General features: G+C 37.4%; 1 protein-coding gene across 1 annotated transcript; it reads right to left on the bottom strand.

The window, feature by feature from the left end:
- Window positions 1–1,243: 1,243 nt before the first annotated feature.
- On the bottom strand, window positions 1,244–19,603 carry tcf25 (transcription factor 25 (basic helix-loop-helix)). The gene is made up of 18 exons (XM_020633745.3): window positions 19,265–19,603; window positions 17,935–18,063; window positions 17,757–17,828; window positions 17,389–17,513; window positions 15,915–15,980; window positions 15,745–15,827; window positions 15,031–15,158; window positions 13,636–13,735; window positions 12,179–12,272; window positions 11,936–12,028; window positions 9,720–9,825; window positions 9,449–9,608; window positions 9,204–9,291; window positions 8,764–8,922; window positions 8,587–8,677; window positions 8,126–8,205; window positions 7,915–7,990; window positions 1,244–1,799 (listed from the first exon to the last, which is right to left on the bottom strand). The coding sequence occupies exons 1-18, from the start codon at window positions 19,484–19,486 to the stop codon at window positions 1,632–1,634; spliced, it is 2,040 nt and encodes a 679-aa protein (XP_020489401.1). The 5' UTR covers window positions 19,487–19,603; the 3' UTR covers window positions 1,244–1,631.
- Window positions 19,604–20,871: the final 1,268 nt, after the last annotated feature.

The following is a 20,871-nucleotide window of genomic DNA, read 5'->3' on the forward strand; positions in this document are numbered from 1 at the left end:
AGCATCGTGGCATCATTAGAGACACATCTGATAGCTTATGATCCACAGACCCAGCTTCCTCTGAGGCCCTGAAATGAAAGCCTTTCTATACTGCTCAGGGATCACATGAGCAGCTCTCTTAAACCTAACCATAGCTCCCGGTGAACATCATCAATTGACCGTCGGGCACAGTCAAACTGTCTTATCATGAGGTTCTTTAGACTTAACTGTATTTGTTCAGTGTCTCCAGTTTGTCCCTTTGGTTAAAAAATACTTTAGTATTTAATCTAAATGAAACTCTGCTGTCTTAATTGTTACTAAGTAGAGTTATTGACAATGGATCAGCAATCCTGAGTGAGGTCATGAGTTTCATACTGAGAACAAAGGACATTTTTTAATTAATTTATGAAAAATTGATAACATTTCTGCCATACTCATGGACTGAATTTGACTTGATGGAAAGCAGCAGGCCACTGGAAACATTTAGGCTAATTCTCCGAGCCTTTTTATTGGGCAGACTTACCCATAAATAATGAAATATTGGCATGTCATCTCAAACTGACATGTGAGGATTGGAGCATAACAGAGCCAGAAAGAGGGGGCATTACAGTGAAGATAAAAGACAGCAGGCATCCTGAAGTAAAGATTAGATTCACATAAGAGAAACAAACAGGCTGAAAGCTGAAGAAAATGTGGTTTGGTTTGTCCGATTTTCAGCTTGTTTACGCGACAAATGTCAAATAATTACCCATGTAGCCAAATACTTTTTTCTCAGACAAGATTGAAATGCAGTATTGGAACTCATCCCTGGAGAACTGTGGCTATAAGCAGGAGAAAAGACTAGACTTTACTTGATGTCTTTACTTAAATGTTTTTTTTTTCTCATCACAGTAATCTCTGTACAAGGTGATTGTGGTTACAGCAATCCATCAAAAATGCTTTCTACATAATCAATTTTATCTGCAGTATCTCAGTAGAAGGTCAAAAATTAATTTCACGTCTATTTCTTTCCAATAAATTAATTCACAAAGGCCCAAAAATAAAAGAGGTCACTACTCCATTCTTTAAAAACAGATTCTACAGATATTCTTGTATTGCTCATAATCAAACCAGTATCTATTTGCATGAAATACAGCTTGTATGCAAAACAAGATTGGAATTTCTGATAAGACCTACATACTGAACTCAACCTAAGAGTTGTTGTAGCTGTTCTTGTATCATAACGACGTCCACGGGTTGTGAGCATGAAGAACTCTCTGCAAGCTGAGGAAAAAGAGGAACACCTATTTATTATGTGTAAGTGCAGCTCAACACGGATTTACCATGAAAACGGTCTACTTTAGCGTCATGATGATTTAACCTCACTACCTCTCCTCTCTGATATGCTACAACTGCAGATTGCCTGTCTCTTTCTCTTCCTTTTACTTACTGTCAATACTCTGAAGCATTCACAATTACACAAACTGTTTCATTGTCCCATTCCATTTCTTTTTAATTATAACAAACCCCATGTAATGTTTGAATCGTTCTTTACTTTATTACATGTCTTTGTCTATTGGATTCCTCTTCATCATCACACATAAAATGCCACCTTTGTCTTTGTCTCTCTCTCTCTCTCTCTCTCTCTCTCTGCCTTTCTCAGTCTCTCGCTCTTAGTCCCACTCTTCCTCATCTCTGTAGGGGTTGTCTTCTCTCGGTGGCTCCTGAAACCTGATGTTTGCCAGCATTTCCCTCATTGCCACCATCAGACGATCCACCTCCTGGTTCAGCTCCTGGCCAGCTCGAGCCACTTCCATGTCATCCTCCTGCCTCAGTCCACCCTTAAAGAGACAAAAAGTCAATTCAGTTCCTCCACAAATATCTAGTTTAAGTACTTATTATGTTAGCATTTGGCTATTAGTAGCGTGACAGTGACTTGTTAACATTTTATTAATTATTCAGATGTTTTGAAAAACATACAATGCAGATGTAGCATTTGTGTGTTGAAAAAAAAGATCAGGACAATCTAGATTTTATGTAACTGTCTCAGCAGTTAAAGAAGAACTTGGCTGTATATCTTCTCTAGGTTTAACATTATTGCTTTTATCCAAATCAAATCTCTTCTACTTTATAAGTTGGTAAGACAACGGCGATTGATGGACTGCTTTGATGAAAACATGCCTTGAGCCCATCTGTTAATGAAAAAAAGATTTCTATCTGCTCCACTATATGTCCTATAGGGGGTGTAATAAACATATGCATCTTCAGGTAGCAGCAGTTGTGTTACCCTATAAACACACTGTAAAAAAACACAAGATAAGCTAACCAAAATATTCTAGTTTAAATGTATATATGTTACCGGTAATATTTATATAGCATTAAAGATACACTGGGTCCAAACTATAAACAACATAAACATCATAAAATATTTTAAGTCCCCTTGTTTAACCTGATTTGGACATAAACCAGACTCATGCTATCTTTGATTCATAACCTTTTAAAATAGGAACACTATAAAAAATATTAAGTCTGTTGTTATCAGATTACACTTTTTAATGATGCTTGAAAGTTTGTATTTATAGTTTATACTAAAAAAGCTCAGTTAATTTGTTGCTCTTAGACCATCCAACTAATGCTGAACAATAATAAATGGGGATCTATTTGTTGATGGGTGTATTGCTATCTGGCACAGCACATCATTTATTTCTAGAACTGAGGAATGCGGAAGACAGACATTTTATAATTCTACACGGCTGCTTTTACATCCCAGATTCATAAAAGACACACCCACTGCTCCATGGAACAACTTGTGGTCAAACACTTCACCGGATACCTTTGAATTCATTATGCAACTTTTTTTTCCCAAAGAAACTCTATCAATTTGGATAACATATACAGTATATGAACATATTTACCAATAAACATGTTGTAATCAGTGTTTACTGTCCAAGAATACTCTCTCTTCACATTCCAATCGAACAACACTGAGCTCTTATAGTAGAAAGGTTGCATGTGGAAAGTGGTGCATGATTTCTTCATTTAAGCATTAACATTTGTTCGAACAAATAACGCAATCACTGTCTCCAATTTTTGCCAAAGACCATAACAGAAAGTAAGCCATTGATGCTTTGAAAGACCACAGAGTCACACCGCTAATCAGTTCTTCATCCCTAAATGCTCTTCTAACGATTGGCTGCACTATTTTAGATGCTGAAAGGTCCCATAGATTTGGTCCCCAGTGATCATGAGACTAAACCTAAAAAAATGACAAAAAATACAGAACAGTGAAAAGATAGTATGTTTGGAGGTCCAGAACTTAACCACAATTCTAAATTCTTTGTGTTGTCAAAAGATCTCTTGCTATATGTTTAAGGCACGGCTAAGATCACCTTTATGGTTCTACGAAACATGCAGTGAATGTAAATAAGAGATAACAATCTGTCAATGCAAACTGAAGTCTAGAGTCTTAAAAATGCCATGCTTTGTACACTGCAGTGGTCAGTACAACAGCTGTGACTGGCAGTATGAAGGAGGTTTATTGAAGGAGGTCAATAAACTCGTGCTTTTGTTGGTCAGCAATGAATACATCAGGATGTATTATACTTGGACAGAATATGATAATTCTTCACCTCTATTTCCTGTATGTCAGTTGTGGCTGTATGGTTTCTGTGTATACACTATTTGTCCTCCTTCACACAATCTACGCCATCTACAGTCCATTCTCAGAACATGAGGGGTAAATACATCATGAGGAGCAATTGAGCAGAAAGAGCAAACACTCATCTCTGGCTGAAGAAAATAGTTTTGACTCAACTGTTTAATTCTAATTATATCATTCCCATCATAAATCGACCAATAAATCCATATTTTAAAAAAATACAAGTCCCCTGGCATAACCAGGCAGATAACTTCCAAACATCTGCTGCTCTTTTTTCTTATCTCTTTAACATGTGCAGAGTCAAGCCAGAGACTGTATAAAGAATGGACAGCAGAATACCTTACCTCACGAGAGGCCAAAATATTTAGAGCTCCCACTACTGACTGGGTGCATGATAGTAATAAACCCTGTCCCTTCTATGTAAACAGATGGGTCAAACTATGACATCAACATGACGTCAGATACATTTTCTCAATATTGGTTCCATCATGAAAGTTATCATGCCATTTTGTGTTAAATTTATCCTTTTATCTGAGAAATTACTTTAATATTAAATGTTTTCAGTTATTTGATGCCACTCAAGGTATATGATTGACAGCTCTGTTGATGAATGTCACATCTTTGAGGATATGGATAATAGATAACCCGCTCCTAGCATTGACCTTCCTCCCACTGACAATGGCTGTATTTCCACTCCAAATCATACTTCTCAGTTTAACTTATCTCCTGTCTCATTCTGTGTAGTTTTAGAGGCTCTTCAAACCTTAGATCCTAAGACATTTACCGGTGAAGACAAATTGGATCCTCTCTTTCTCCGTCTCTCTGCCTCTCTGATTGCTGATCAGAGATGTTGTTTTCTAGGGCTAAATGTGAAACTGATAATAACCTTCATATTACCACCCTGCTAGGATCCATTATCGAGAGAGTTAAAGACTATAAATATCTCGGTATATGGATAGATGACAGACTAACATTCAAACTTCACATTGATAATCTTACTGTCAAATTACAACAAAAGATTGGTTACCTATATAGAAATAAATCAAATTTCCCTATGTTCTGTCGGAAAAGGATAATTGAAGCAGTTTTTCTCTCAGTTTTGGATTATGGTGATGTGGTCTATAGGCATGACTCTTCCACTAGCCCTTAGATGCCGTTTACCATTCTGCGCTTAGATTCATTACAGGTGATAGCTACATGACTCACCACTGCATTCTTCATAATAAAGTTGGTTGGCCCTCCCTCACTGAGAGACGCAATAACCATCTTTTTGGCATCTTTTTGTCTATAAAGCCCTTACTAGAAAGCTTCCATCATACATCACCTCCTTGTTACATCTGAACCCTGGTCCATTTTTAACCCGCTCGAGAGAGAGAGGCTGGTTCTCCAGGTTCCTCATGCCAGGACTGACCTGGGGAAAACTGCTTTTAGTGTTAGTGCTGCAAACTCCTGGAATATTTTACAACAGGACCTGAATTTGAGCACTTTTATCCCTTATGGACACTTTAGAAATATTATTTTTAACCACCCAATACCTGACTGTAACTGTTTTATTTGATTTTAATTACTGACTTATCATTGTAGTAATTTCAAGCTTTTAAATTATTTTATTGTATCTGTTTTATTGTTATTATTTCTCTTTTATTGATTTTATTTTCTGTAGTAGCTTTATCTCATTTCTCATTGTTTATCATTTATGTATGTTTTTTGTCAGCATCATTGTAAATGATGGTCGCCCTCAATGATCTCTCCGAGAACTTAAATAAAGGTTGATGATGATGATGAATGCAGCTTCTGCAGCGCTATGTGTACCAGATTTGAAGAATAAAGCAGAAACAACATGAGGAATCGTAACTCATAACTGTGAGTGTTTGCTTTAAACTGACACAGGAATCTGTTACGCTGTGGTCTCTACCAACCTACAGTATCCTTGCCGTTTTATTGATAAACTAAATGTGGGGTTTTTTGCTAGCAGAAGCTACATGATGCCGCGGCTCCCTCGAGCCTGTTCCCTACTGTGCAGAATCTTGATTCTTTCTTTTTTTAAGATTTATTTTTAGGCTTTTTGTGCCTTTAATGGAGAGACATGACAGTGGATAGAGTTGGAAATCAGGGAAGAGAGAGTAGGGAATGACATGCGGGAAAGGAGCCCGCCCGCCCGCCCGGAAGACCACGGCCTCCATACATGGGGCGCGCGCACCAACCAATGCGCCCCAGAGTCTTGATTCTTAGAGGTACTCTTAAAGGTTCTGTTCTGTCCTGATTCTATTGGAGATGAGTGGCGCATTTCATACTGTCCATCATGCTTCTCTAGTTGATCGCCTCCAGCATTCCTTTGGTGTTTGAGGGGGCGCCCTGAATTGGTTCACTTCCTATTTAAAAAACAGAACTTTCTCAGTCAAGACAGGCAATTCCACTTCTTTTACAGCCAATCGGTCCTGGGGGGTCCCTCAAGGCTCCATCCTAGGTCTTATTATTTTCTCCCACTTGGTAAAAGCACAACATTTTTTTATCACTTTTATGCAGATGATTAGGCAACTCTATCTACCCTGAAAACCAAGAAATCAATCAGACTTCAATTCTCTTACACAATGTCTGGAAGACATCAAATGCTGGATGGCCCAAAATTCTTCTTGGCCCTTCCGAAGCCATAAAACAGGTCTCAAGCAGCGTAGGTCACCTTTCCTCCCTAATCAAGCCACATGCTTAGAAACTTGGAGTAATATTTGATTCCACTTTCACATTTGAACAGAATGTAAAATCAGTAGTCAAAACTAGTTTCTTTCAGCGACAAACCATCTCAAAACTAAAACCTATCCTCTCTCAACTGCAATTGGTACTAAATGCTGCAGCCAGGCTTCTGACTGCCTCATGTGAAAGGGTAGCATATCAGCCCTGTTCTAGCCTCTCTTCAGTGGCTTCCTATAAGTTACAGGATTGATTTAAGGTTGCATTGTTTGTTTTTAAAGCCCTAAATGGTTTGGCAACCTCATATATTACTGATCTCCTCAGCCCCTATAGCGAGGCCACTTAGATCTTAAACCATGGGGCTCCTGGCTGTCTCTCATTCGTGTAATAAACTTCGAGGCGACTGAGCCTTTGCAGTCAAAGCCTTTCGGTTGTGGAAGAGCCTTCCTTCCTCAGTCAGGTCTGCCCCCTCTATAGTATCTTATAAAGTCCCACCTGAAAACATACTATTACACGTTGGCTTTTGCACCCTAGCTAGGTAGCTCAGGACAGGGATAGAAAAGTCCTACTCACAAACTTCATGAATGTTGTTATTGTTTTGTCGTGCAATAAAACGGGGAGATGGTGAGAAGTGATTAACTGTAACAAGGTCATATGCCTTCTTTGATAGTTTGCAGTTGTCATCCCTTTAGGCAAACTTGTCTTTGTGGGAAATATTCCTTCAGTAAAAGATGTGGTAAATGTGTTTCTACGGTCTTTAAGCCGTTTCTTTTCAAACCTTTCTTTAAGCCTCAAAGATCATTGACGTTTCATCATTTACAATGATGTCGAGATACAAGAAAAGAGCACAAATAAAACAACAAAGACAGGATAATACTCAATCCCAAAAACAGTAAAAACAATCCCACACTGTAGTGAAGTGGTTTGAGATCATTGTCTTAATTTGTCAAAGAGAAACAAGAGTGTCAATCTTGAGAGAGTGTTGTAAATTATTCCACACTTTTGGAGTGATAAAGCTAAATGTAGAAACCAGCGGGATTGAAGCAATAGACAGTCTGTTAGTAGAGAACGTTTGGTAGTGTCCACTGGTCCAGTTCAGCAGAGATAAATATATTAAAAAGTTTCCAATTTTTTTTTTTTGAGTGAACTCACAGAAAGTATCATTTGGATTTATTTGAATGGTTTTCAAATGAGATTGTAAAAAAAATAAAAAAGGAGAGACAGGTCAAAATTAACTAAATCTTATGAGATATTCAAGGCATATTCTAAACAGATTAATTTATTTCAGATTCACTTTTTTTTTTTTTTTTTTTTAAGATTTATTTGTGGGCTTTTTGTGCCTTTATTGGAGGGATAGGACAGTGGATAGTGATAGTGGATGAGTGTGAGAGAGAGAGAGAGAGAGAGAGAGAGAGCGAGAGAGAGAGCGAGAGAGCGAGAGAGAGAGAGAGAGAGCGAGAGAGAGAGAGAGAGAGGGGAATGACATGCAGGAAGGGAGCCACAGGCTGGATTCGAACCTGGGCCGCACGCTTGGAGGACTATGGCCACTGTATACTGCACTAACCAGAGCGCCAACAGCGCCCCTGATTTGCTTTTTTGATGCAACTCACCTGAAGGTTGAAGTTTGGCAGTAAAGACCGAAAAAACAGCGACAATGTGCTCTCATTCGATGCACCAACATGCTGCCTAAATGCAGACAAACAAAAATACACAGACACAAAGCAACTCTATTATAGTAAACTGGCAAATAGATGATACAAACCTGTTGGTTTATAAACCCCAATGAATGCATCTTTTTTTTGACTATTTGAAGACCTTTACCTCTCTGGTCGGGTGTATGACATCACTGAGTCCAGGGGAGGCAGAGGATCAAAGCCCATCACAGGCTGACTGGTCACCTCCTGAAAGAATCAAACAAACAAGCAGGATCAGAGTCACTTTCTCAAGGATGATTAGATAATTAGCTTTCCAGAGGTGATCAGCTTTGTAATGATAACATGATTGCTCAATTTAATGCCCTAATGAATAAAACCCCATGGGAAAAATGACCCAATATATTTTAAATATAGCTTGGGTATATAAAATCTTCTCATTTAGTCAACCTTTTAAAACGGGGATACATAGAACCAGGATTTAATGTATGCTGTTCTGTATTTTAAATATTTCTAATCAAAGGAGTGTGTAAGTAAAATTGACAACATTTTTGATGCTATGTCAGATCAATTTCCAGTGTCTATTGGTGAGTGGTTTGGGGAAAGTTTGTGTTCAGGATGGTTTCTCACAAGAGGCAGACTTGAGGTGGCTTCTTTGATCTCAGAGAGGAGGACATGACGATGGATGTTCCTCGGAGCACTCTGGTACCTCTGCTTTCTCCTGAAACAGAGAGATGAAGGAACACTAATGTAATGAGCATTACTGTGAGGACTTGTGGCAGATGAAAAAGCTCACTAAAATCTTACTTGTTTTGGCAGTCTTCCACCAGTGGGTCTTTGGCATCAACTCGACGCAACACCTCTTTCACCGACTCTTCCAGCCACAGCATCACTGCTGCCTCCCTCCACAGGCTGCACGTCCTCCCCACATACAGCGCTGTGAGCTCAGCAAGCGCAGGAGGCTGCCTGGAAACATGAAGAGGAGTGAGGGAGATGAGTTGAAAGTTTCAAAGTTAGGGTAGAAGAGGTGGAGGAAAAGATAACGGATAGAATGGATACAAAAGGAGGGTTAAAATAGCTAATGAAAAGATTTAAAGAAATAATATTGCATATTGTTTTTCTTTATGGCTTTAATTTTTTCTTAATCATTTATTTACCATGCTAAATGTATATAATAGGGTAATTGTCTTAGTGCTATTGAATGCTGGATTGTCAACAGTTTAGAAAACAGAGGGAGCACACATTACCCAATCTGACTCTTTGGGCCAAAGAAGGCATGTGAGGTGACTGTGGCGTCTGGCTGCACAGTACACAGATCCAGCAGAGGCATCAACACTGCAGGAAATATATATAAACAGTAACATCCATTATGAGTGGTATACATACTTAAAACTTGACTGATATGGAAGAACTTGTAACTTGAAAGATTTACAGGAAACCTTACAGTCATGCTATAAAGATTGTGAAAAAAACACTCTGTCTGTGATCTAACCTCCAGGGAACATAATGAGGGCGTCCTGCAGCATCACGTCAGCCCGGTGTCTTTGTTTGACACCTTCTTCAGGATCCAAATCCTCCTGTTGACTGAGGTGGAAATGGCAAAGTGCGGTGGAGAATGCGAAGTTTGGCAGCTGAGAGAGATTTCTATGAACCTGAAACGCATAAACAAACCCTTTCTATATCAGAATGAAGACGGAACATTTTGCTGACACAATCACACACACATTTTTATGCAAACATCTGCATGGGATAGCAAACTTTACCTCCCAGTCCTGATATAACTGAAGGAGGGAGTGGTACTCCCTGGAGCGCAGCGTCAGGAAATCAATGAGCAGGAGCATGCAAAGTGGGTCAGAGTCTGGGTCCAAACTAATTGAAGAGAGGCGCACAAGAGCACAAGTATATGATTAGAGGAAGGACTTGATCCAAGCAGACAAACCAAATATCTGAATAAAATGTCTCAGCCTGACCTTCAGCCCGGAACAGCATAAAAGACAATAACTGAACCAATGGGGAACTACGTCAATCCTTCAAACAAGGCAATGTTTGTTCAGCTGAAATTTTAATTAAAATAAATTGTTTTAAACCTGAAGATGCTAAAAGTAAATGAAAAATAAAAAAACAAACCGAAATCACATGAAATTACAAATAAAATCAATACTTTCTCTACTTCGGTGTCAATAAAAGACGATATCAGAAACCAGATGCCATTAATAAAACATCACTGCCCTGCTTTTTGCTCTCAGAATGAACTTTGAAGCTTTGGCAGCTGAGCAATTTAGGTCACCATACAGTGGCTTTGCTCAAAGTTTTTAGTCTGCTCGCCTCAAAATGTTACTGTGATTTCATGTGACTTAAGCTCTTTATCAATGTATCTGGTTCCTCTCAAAGCCACCACAATGCGTTTAATATGATCAGAGCAAGAAGGATGGTAATAAGCACAGTAGGCTACATATCATCATGTGACGGCTTGACTGCTTTAACAATATTATGTTGGACATTTTTATCCTAATTAATTTTTTTAAATCAAATCGTGGCATCACTCATTTTCAGTAACAGTGGTTTAATCACTGCTGGAAAACGACAGACTTAACAAAAGGACCAGAACACATCAGGCATGAGGTCAGGAAGCCCGAGTGGGATAAGAGTCGAAGATAAGCTATGACCATTAAACTAGCAAGCTGTAAAACTATAGCAGGCTGATGGCAGCAGTGTCGGAACAACCATCTAAGAGTGCATTAAGCCATATGTAAGACGTACAGTTTAGGGGGTTTTGTTCTATATTTGAGATTTAAACACTGAATTTTATTGTCAATGTAAATGTAAATGTTGTTATCATGAGTAACATTTTGAAAGAGGAAAATAATCTCACATTAGTTTGTGTTATGTGTTTCTGTTCACGGCTTTATGTGTTTTATCTGTGGCATTATTATTATTATTATTGGGTTTTTTTTATTCTATGAAGGTGTGTCTATTTAATTCAATGCACCGACCAGATGCAGCCATCTGAATCATGTTCACTGTCATACAATGACATTAAGGCTTTCATTTAATTCAATGTCACATTTGATCAGTTGGGACTCAAAGAAGAATTTACCTGATAAACACATTTTTATGAATTAACTGCTAATATCAGGAATTTGGAAGATCTGGAAATGTTCAGTTGTATCTCCATGTATAAATCTTTTTTTCGGGGTACATCTTTGCTAAGTATTCGTCGTCACATTTATTTAATTAAACACAGGCTTCTTCTTGTTTAGCAGAAAGGCATGTGATCTTATATAATTTTTTTCTTTCATAATGAACTAAATACACAGCAGTTAGAACAGAGGGTCAAAAGTACCCCCGTGCTTTCTTCTTTTTCTGCAAACATGTTTCCTCTCCTCTTTTGCTGTGCTCAAGTTTTCCTCATTATAAAATTAAAAAACATGTCATGAAAATAATATAAAGGAAACTCAGATTAATTAAAAATCACCCAAAATAGCCTCAGATCTTACCAGCTGTATACTTTTTCTGTGACAGATTTTTTTGCCCTCTTGAAAAGAAATTTTGAACATTTTGACAAAATTCATTGTGAGCTTGTTTGAGCTAACAGAATAACAGTATATATATAATAGTACAACACTGTTAACATGCCAGAGGATAAGTACAGTGAATACATTAGAAGATATTTTCAATAACAAGCTCCTTTAATGGAAAGGTGTTTCAGATTTTTTTTTTTTTTCAAATGATAAACTAGAAATGCTGTCATCCCTGTGACTGTATCTGTGGTCTGACGTGCAATATTTATCATTTAATGTGAATTTCAGAAATCCCATCTTATATTGGATCAGTAACAAAAGAAGACTTGAAAAAGAAAGAAAGCAGGTTATTATTGTTTTTCCCTTTCTTGTGAAGTTATATTTAGTTAGACTGGGTGTGGTTTGTGTTGTAATTCCATGAAATGAATACATTATAAAGAAAAGCTTCTTCCTTTTACCTCAGGATCAGTTTGCAGTATTCTAAAGCGGTCCGCGGGCATCCTCTCTTCTCAAGGAACATCATGTGTTTGTAAAGAGCCAGATAAAAAGCCCTGGAACAGAGGTGACTGTATCATTGAGCTGTTGTTTGACATGTTTAAGGTAAAAAAAAAAAAACTATACTCTACGATTGCACAGGCATCTTTCAAAAGCAAGGGGTTCAGAAGAAGAGTCAAAGATGGAGGAGAAAAAGAACAACCCACCGGTTCTCTGGTCTCAGATAATCCAATCTGCTCGTACCCGAGGTCAGACTGAACAGAGGGTGAAAAGCACACTCGAAGCTGTACATGGCTCTCTCTAAAAGAAGAAGAAGAACATAAATCAGTATAAGTTACAATATTTGTTTTAGCCACTTAAATGAAGCAGTACTGGGGCACCAGTAGCCTAGTGGTTAGTGCAAGCGCCCCATGAACAGAGGCTGCAGTCATCCAAGCGTGTGACATATGTGTGGCGTATGTGCATATCATCCCCTACTCTCTCTCTTTCCACTCATGTCTCTAAATAAAAGGCATAACATGCTCAAACATAAACCTAAAAAAAAAAAAAAAAAAAACTACTACTGAGCATAAGAATGTTGCACGTGCAGGGCTATGTTACATATCTCCTCTCTCACAGACCAGCCCCTCACCTGCAAGACCTTCACAAAGACCAGAAAAAACAGAACAACTGACTCTTTGTATCATGTCAGAGTTCATAAGATGCCATGTTATCAAACCAGGAATAAGACAAATCCCCTTTTGTTAAATGATCCTTTTGGTTTTCTGCAATTCCTATTTGACCATCCACTCAAGGACATGGACTGTGCCTCGCATGGGGCATGAACTAATCTCACTGAGCACCAAAACAAGCACAGTTGTCCAGTTTGATAACATATCACAAGTAAACACGACGACCTCTCAATACACAGGCCAAACTAACACGCTAGAGTCCACACAGCGAGCTAAGCGTAATGTTTTCATCGATGTCAACATTGAATATAGTTCTACATGAGTTCTCTTATCATTTTAGGGATGACGCTTCACACTCTGATCTAAGCATCATTCCTTTAAACATGACACATTATTACCAGATTCATTTGGTTGTTATGATAGTATTTTACCTCCAGACTAAAAAGAAGAAAAGGATAACATGATAGAGTCAAAGATCTTGTGCATACCTGAAATATTCTATGATGGTATGTCGTTCATGAAGAAGTTACAACTCAACGAGATAAGGTACCAAGTCATGCTGATTCAATAATTAACCATTGTGAGAATCAAGAAGAAAAGAGAGAAAAGAGATCCACAGTGGTTCCTTGTTGGGAGCAAATAAAGTGATGAATATAAAAAGAGGACAGTTTATGCCTGATCTGTTTAGCCCTGAAGAAAAACAGACCTGGACATGAAAGAACACAGAACCCTCTTGAGACATGATTACTCTTTTGTAAGTCAATGTTAAAAAAGTAGTAATAAAAAAACTGCACTGTAACAGAAGGAGCTTGTGTATTGGCGGGCTCTTTTTATGTAGAAAGAAAGAAGGGAAAATTAACGACCTCTGGAACTTCCATGAAACATTGCTAAAAGAGTTTGTGTCTTGTTCATTGCTTTGTAGTAAAAACATGTTCAGTGTTGTTGTTGGTTAACGATTATTGTTGTTTGGGAAGGTAGATCATGATGCTTACCGATGAGATCCCTGGCCATCTCCTGATCCTCCTGAATGCGGCACACGTCAGAGAGCTGCAGCAGGGAGTCAATGTGGTACGGGTTCAGCTGAAGCAGTGACTGGAGAGGAAAAGAGAAGATACGAGGGCACTTTAAAAAAAAAAGGGTCTATAGTGTTATATTACATGGACTGTGAGAATATTTTTTTCCAGAGTAGTTCTGCTTTTTTGTTTTCTTGTCTTTGCGGTGTTGCAGTACTCTGCTCCTGATTTTACTGAATCAGGACTCGACTCAGATTTATTCATTCTTACAATTTTGAATATTTTAAAATGAAAACTCAACAACGGTCATTGGAACCACAGTAATATATTAAAATCACACTCAGAAAAAAAACAATGTTTTTTCCTACTAAGCACCTGGGGTAGTTTTGCACTTCAACCTCTGTGGCTGAAATGAGAATGCAACAAAATCGGAAAATCTAAATCTGTTTTTACTAAAGAAGGAAAAAGTAATGTTGAGAAATGATCCTATGAACTATTTGTTCACCTGCAAAAATATTTTTCCACATTTATTGACTGTTAAAAAAGAAAACTACAGGTAGGATAAAAGGAAAGAAAATCCACATCGCTAAACTGTTTCCTAACTCTTGTTTTTTTTTTTTTTTTTTTTATAAAGAAATAAAACATACTTGGAAATATTTTACCGTACGACACAATATGACACTCTTTATTGTCCCCTTGAGGAAATTTGTCTTGGACTTGCTTGCTTTTTTTAACCTTTGTTCACAGAAGATATAGGAGAAAACGAGGAATGATTTAAACGTTTTTTTTTTTTGTTTTTTTGTCCATGAAAAACTTTCCCACACAACTTTTGAGTTATCAAAAGAAAAGGAAGGAATCAAGCTGTCTATTATTTTTACATGTTTATGGAACATTAACAGAGATGATCACCAGAAGCCATTCTTCATCTTGCTGCATCAACTGCTACTGGAGCTTGATCAGTAAAGTATATTCAGAAGACCCTGTCTGCAAAAAGCCAGTTCCCTACCTCTACATGTGAAATAGTACATATTGATGAATCACTGTGCATGTAGAAACACAAGATTCACCAAGAAAGCTCTTAAAGTTAGCAAAAAAATGTTATTTTACAACCATCCTGTGTGTAAAGAATACTGGCTTAACCTAGTAGGTGTAAAATGTCCAGAGATTATCTCTGATTTGATGATTTAAGAAGACTGTTTCATGTCAACAGTTGAAAAGATGAAAATAGAAAACACCATCCATGAAATGTTGTGCCTATTCACATAATCCCACATCATTGATTCATTTACACATTCCATATCAATGCAGAAGTTGCCTGAGAATGAATGATCCATGACTGAAATCAAATTGCACAGCAGAGATAAACTTTTTTACCACAATGTTGTTGGGATCCATCGACTCGACTGCATCAAGAAACTTGAACTGTACTTGTTGGTAATCTCGACTGTGCTCAAAGGAGAAGTACTGAATGTCCTGTGACTGCAGTAAGGTCATAGAAATTCCTGAGGAAACACCAAGCAGAGTCAAGAACAACCACACACAAAAAAGGCAAAACCCCCATAGGAATAACTAAAGAACGAGTGCACCAACTTTTACATGCATGAAAGTTTAAAATCATTAAACTTATTGTTCCAGTTTTATCTTGCATGTTATTTAATAAGTCACAGAACAGTTTGAAGTGTTTCATGTGACAGACTGACACTGAAGTCTTCTTCACAGCAGAGAAGCTTTCAAAACAAGATGTCATTTAGTGTTGATGTAACACTGTTAACACTGTTATATGAGGTCTTACATGCAGTGACCCACAGAATAGTATAACGATTCATGTTTGTCATCATAATAATAATTGGTGTCACAATTACGTGTAAGCTCGAGTGTGTGAGGTGGGTAATAATCAAATTATGCCATTGGGTCACCACAACCCCTCAGTATTTTCATTTTGAAACAACAAATAAAGAGAAAAAAGGATTTACTTGTTGGTTGTATTAAAGTATATGTAAAAAAAAAAACAACAACAGCAAAAAGCCTGATATATTTGATTTATACATGAACAAACTTTTATCCACATGGCTGTAAATTAAAGCTAACCTGGGCGGCTAAAGCGAGGCCAGCTGTCTTTGGGACCGGTCATCCAGGTGCTACGGTGAAACTGTCTGTTTCGCTGTCGAGGTCTGTTGGGGGGAAAAAAGGATCACAAGAATTTACAGTTATGACAGAGGTGTCAAATTCAAGATTCAAGATTTTTCCTTTTCATTTACCTTTGATCCCCTTGAACAGCTCGAGCCCCAAAATATCTTTTCAGCTCCGTCTCTGGGTTGAGATTTCTTCCCATTTGACACAGAAAAAAAACCTGTTAACATCTTAAAGGCATATCTGAAAATGTGACTCAGCTGAGGAAATACCGCAGATAACAAAAGAAATACATGAATATGTTTAATTCAGATGTTTTACATGCGGGTGAATGTGTGAACTAACTGTACAACACGAACGCAACAAGTTAAGGCATTTTCATACTGAACTAAAATAGAAGGCGGGATATTCAACATCATCATTTATGTTGAAGCCAAATAGTTGATTTCGTAATTTATTGGATATTTTGCATTTGTTTATCAATTTTGAGTTGTTTAATGATTATTTAAATGAATTATTAATTAATGCCGAGTGGTTGAGGAAAGGAAGGTGTGTAATAAAAGCTCTGCCCCACAATTGAACGAGCGAGAGCGGCTGCTAATGAATATCAGCTGTGCCCAGTCGGGGAACTGGGTTCCCAGGTATGCAGTCACACTGTTTTTAGACCGCAGCAAAGCAGCCACAAAATCTACACAAAAAAGAATCTATCGCACCGGCCTGTTTCTCCTCCACCCTGGTAAGAAAAAAAATTGTCTGTTAAGAAGAGGAATAAACAACCTTAAAAACAAATGAAAACTTGTGGTTAATTGGGCGCGTCTAGCAGCGCATATCCTGGAAACCTAAATTTATGACTGTTATTATAATAAACCAGATTGTCTCTCAGTAATCTGTGAGGTGTTCTGCCTGTTCGTTAGATTTAGACTTTTATGATTAAAAACCCCTCTCTCTCTGTGGATGAATCTTTCTTCTGTATGAAACAAAGTAAATAACATCCTATCTGGTCATGTTTGTACATACTGAGTGTGTACATTAATTATCAACATGAAGATGTCTTCACTCTCTTTTCTGATTGTACAGGTAAAATAAGAATCTCACAAATGCAAAAACAAGGGAAGTTTTGTGTTTGTGCAACTGTAACTTCTGTCAACTTATATTTTTAATTAAAAAAAACAAAAAAAGAGAAACATGTAATTCTGCTTTGAAATTAACACGTGTAAATGACCTATGAGAGCAAACTGAAATGGCATGCACTGACATCACTTGTTTAGTATACTGATGAGCAACAGTATGTTTAAACTAATTTAGATAAGCGTTGATTCACTGTAGTTCGTCCCCATAGGCGGACAGCCTCCAACTAGCTTGCTCGCCACCATGTGGTGCCAAAAGGAACAAGGGGAAAATGAACCCACAGTGAGGGACGCCTCTCATTTATCACAGTCAGTCATTGAGCTCATCAAGTCACATCATCTGTGCACTGGTTAAGAGCTAGCTTATATCACTACTGCAAGTCAAGTCATGTCATTATGGGGTCATAATAACCCCATAATGACATCTAATATGAATCTATTTATTTTTCTACATGCGGGAAGTTGGACTTCTCACCTGTGCTCCACGTGTAGCACAGACCTTCGTTCAGTGCCTCCACAATCCTCATTTTGCAAACTCAAACCATTAGACTGCTCCAGGTTCTGCAGCAATAAATCAATGTCGTCATTTGGGCCAGCCTCCTGGAATTAAATTTTTAAAAAAATAATCAGAACCAACTTAGACAATATTAATTTTAAAATAAAGTGTGTACGATACAAATCATTATCAGTAAAATGATTCTCATTACATGTTGTTAAAGAACAACACTCATTTTTGATTACCTGTTAATTACCTTATGAAATAGTCTGGGTTTTTTTTATTAAGTTTTAGTCTTACAAATGTCTCGCCAGAGAACACAAAGAATCACATCTCAGAAAATGTACCTGTCCACCATCTGCTGCCACTTTTGTCTTCTTCTTTTTCTTCTTTTTTTTGACTCTGTCTCCTGACAAAGACTGTTAAACAGAAGATACATCTTAGCTTCAAAGTTTCTGTTAAATCAACCTTAACAGAAAGGCATTCTTATCACATTTCACATCAATGATTTTTTGTTTTCTTTACCTGTGAATTAGCTTCTTCTGGTTTTTCAACATCTCTGTTATCATTCTTTTCTGTATCCTTTGATTGATTTCCATCTGGTTTCTCTTCATCAGGTGAGATTTTCTCTGCCTCGTTGTCTGCATCACAAATCTAGCAAAAAGGAAAAAAACACAAGAAAGTGAACTGGTTAAAGCAGTGCTAACAGTAAGTAAAGCCTTACAGCTAGATACATAGAAACAAACTTTGTCCAAGTTGGGGACATGCCGGGGTGCGAGATAATACAATATAAGATTTTTAAAAAAAAATCCCATCTCAAACACAGCTCATGGACAAGATGTGTGTATGCACAAAGCCAATACAATGCTGTGAACCAAAGGTTGATGGTGTCTCTAGGCGAGCACGAGCACAGATAAGTCTGAAGTTAATCTTCCCCTGAACCGTTTTGTGTAAACACATTAAATGAGCTTAATGATGACATGTTATACCTACTGTTCGTGTGAAACAATGTCAGACAAACTTTGAACAAAAAAGCCCAAGAAGTTAAAAAAAGTTTGACAAACAAGGTTAAAAAGTAATGCAGTCCTTCTGTCGTGCATTAAAATGTTTTCAAATAAGCTCTGCTTTGGTTCCAGCTGCAGAGTGCACGCCGAGTCAGTGCCACTTCAATGTCAAATAAATAAGTTTAACAGTCATACTTTCTTTCATAACACTATCAAAACATAACCTGTTTTGTCTTATTCTCTTTCTTATTGAGTTAACACATGTATGAAAATATGCTTAACAAACAGATAGTAATGTTATCACAATTCAAATATTTCTACACTTTAAATTACATCTTTATGATGTTTAGGATGAAGGCAATATAAGATCTGAACATTCAAAGAATAAAAGACAATTGTCTTCGCCTCTAAAGCAAGCAAGAAAGAAATGTTTAGAGAGGAGCTTTATCCTGTACATTTTAAGCATCAAGTCTCCATATTATGCACTTAATGAATACAATCAAATGCCTGAGTTATTATTACAAAAGCCTGAGGTAAAGTTATCAAATATAGCTGTCGTAAAATGATTAAACATGACTGTCGTAAAGTACACTTTACCTCTCTGGTTTATTGTAAGTTAGGCTCTTGATGTGGGCTTCTTTCCTGTGATTTTCTTATAGCCAACTTGTTTGTTAACCTCAGCCTACATTATATCTTACCTGAGCATAGTTAACATTTAATAAGCTGGGAGATTAGCCTGTGTTAGCAACATGTCAACAGGAGAGTGGCTAAAAGTAATTTGCCAATAAGAAACACTTCATGACTTTATGTTTACAGTCACATGCTGTTAGTGTATCAAACCGCAATCTCACCAATTCATAAATGTTGCTGAAGTTTTTCTGAGCTTTGTTTTTCTTTGCCTTTCTGCTGGTTTTTCTGTCTGCCGGAGGAGAAACATTAGCCGTGTCCAGCTGCTCCTCTTCACCCGCAGCAGGCTGCTCATCCGGGCTGTCACCCAAAGTCAGCTCCCCGAGATCCAAGGCCTCCTGACCCCGCTGTTTCCCCCTCAACCTCCGTAAGGCCCGAGTAGACATGGTCCACTTATCATGGAATACATAGACTTTAATGCTCGATAATGAAACTCTGTTTTAGTTAGCTGACAGACACAACAAGACGGTGATATGAGGGTCAACGCTATTGGCTGCCTGTTCTTCTTCTATCAAAGGTTTAAACGCTTCTAGATGTATCACTGCCCTCTATAGGATAGATGGAAAATTGCATTATGATTCATTTTACTGTCGTCAATCAAGTCTATAATCAATCATATTGATTTACTTGAACTGTTGATAAGCAAGGTCTAGGTGTCTGATGTTTTTTTTCTAAAGTTCCCAATAACAAATGAACTATAATATCAGCAGCAGACTAAACATCCTAGGAAGGAGCCCCACCACATGTCATTCAACCCGACTGCAATCACTGTCAGACTCCTTTATAGCATCCTCACCATGTGACATATCATATACATGGGAGACTGTAGGCTGTATATGTATGTGTAGTATATGCTTGTATATTTAGACCAATATATATGTACTTATATGTATAAGAATACTTGCATATACTCCAAACCAACAATCTCATAACTACCTCATCCATAGAGGGCAATTTCATCTTTGAAATAATTTTTCACACCAGCAATCTTTAACTGGCTTTATAGTCACTTTGTCATACCATATGTGTTTTTAAAAACTGGCTCTATCTTTCCACATAAGTGAAGGTGTACATAGTGTATATTATAATAATAATTATCATTATTTTTTATCTTATTTTTCAAGTATTTAATTACTGTAAACATAATTTCATCTTTTACATTTTGTTATCTATTGCTGATTACCTTTGTCCACTACTGTGGGCTGTTGTAACAACCAAATTTCCCACAACGTGAGATCAATAAAGTTGATCTTATCTTACACACAGCAGAACGACACAATCAGACAACAGAACTGAACTGCAAGGGATAATGTAACAGTAACGTAACGACACATAAAGAGAGTACAACAAAACGACAGAAGACAGAAAACAGCTGTTTATTGCAGATGTTTTTTTTGTTGCACTTTTGGACCCTATATTGACAGATTTCTTTGTCAATTACAAATTTGATTTTCATCCTTGTTCTTTGAAAAGTTGACAATATGCATCGATTATTTCATATTGTCTTGTTTATTTTAAGTCCTTCTAGTTAGCTCTGTTTCTACAATATATCTAATGGAAATGTGTGTTGTAGTTGATTAATTGTTAGAATCCATTGCGCCACACAATGCGTTAAAAAATATTTTGTGACTTCTCTCTAGCAGCAGGAGGTGGCAGCATTAATCTGGCTAAAAGAATAAACCTAATGAAAAGATTTGAAAGCTTTTACTGATCCTTATTTTGAGTACCTCAAGTATAAGCTGAGAAATAAAATCACTTAAAAATAAAACAT

Source organism: Labrus bergylta, chromosome 3 (genome assembly GCF_963930695.1).
Source record: "Labrus bergylta chromosome 3, fLabBer1.1, whole genome shotgun sequence".
Classification (NCBI taxonomy): domain Eukaryota; kingdom Metazoa; phylum Chordata; class Actinopteri; order Labriformes; family Labridae; genus Labrus; species Labrus bergylta.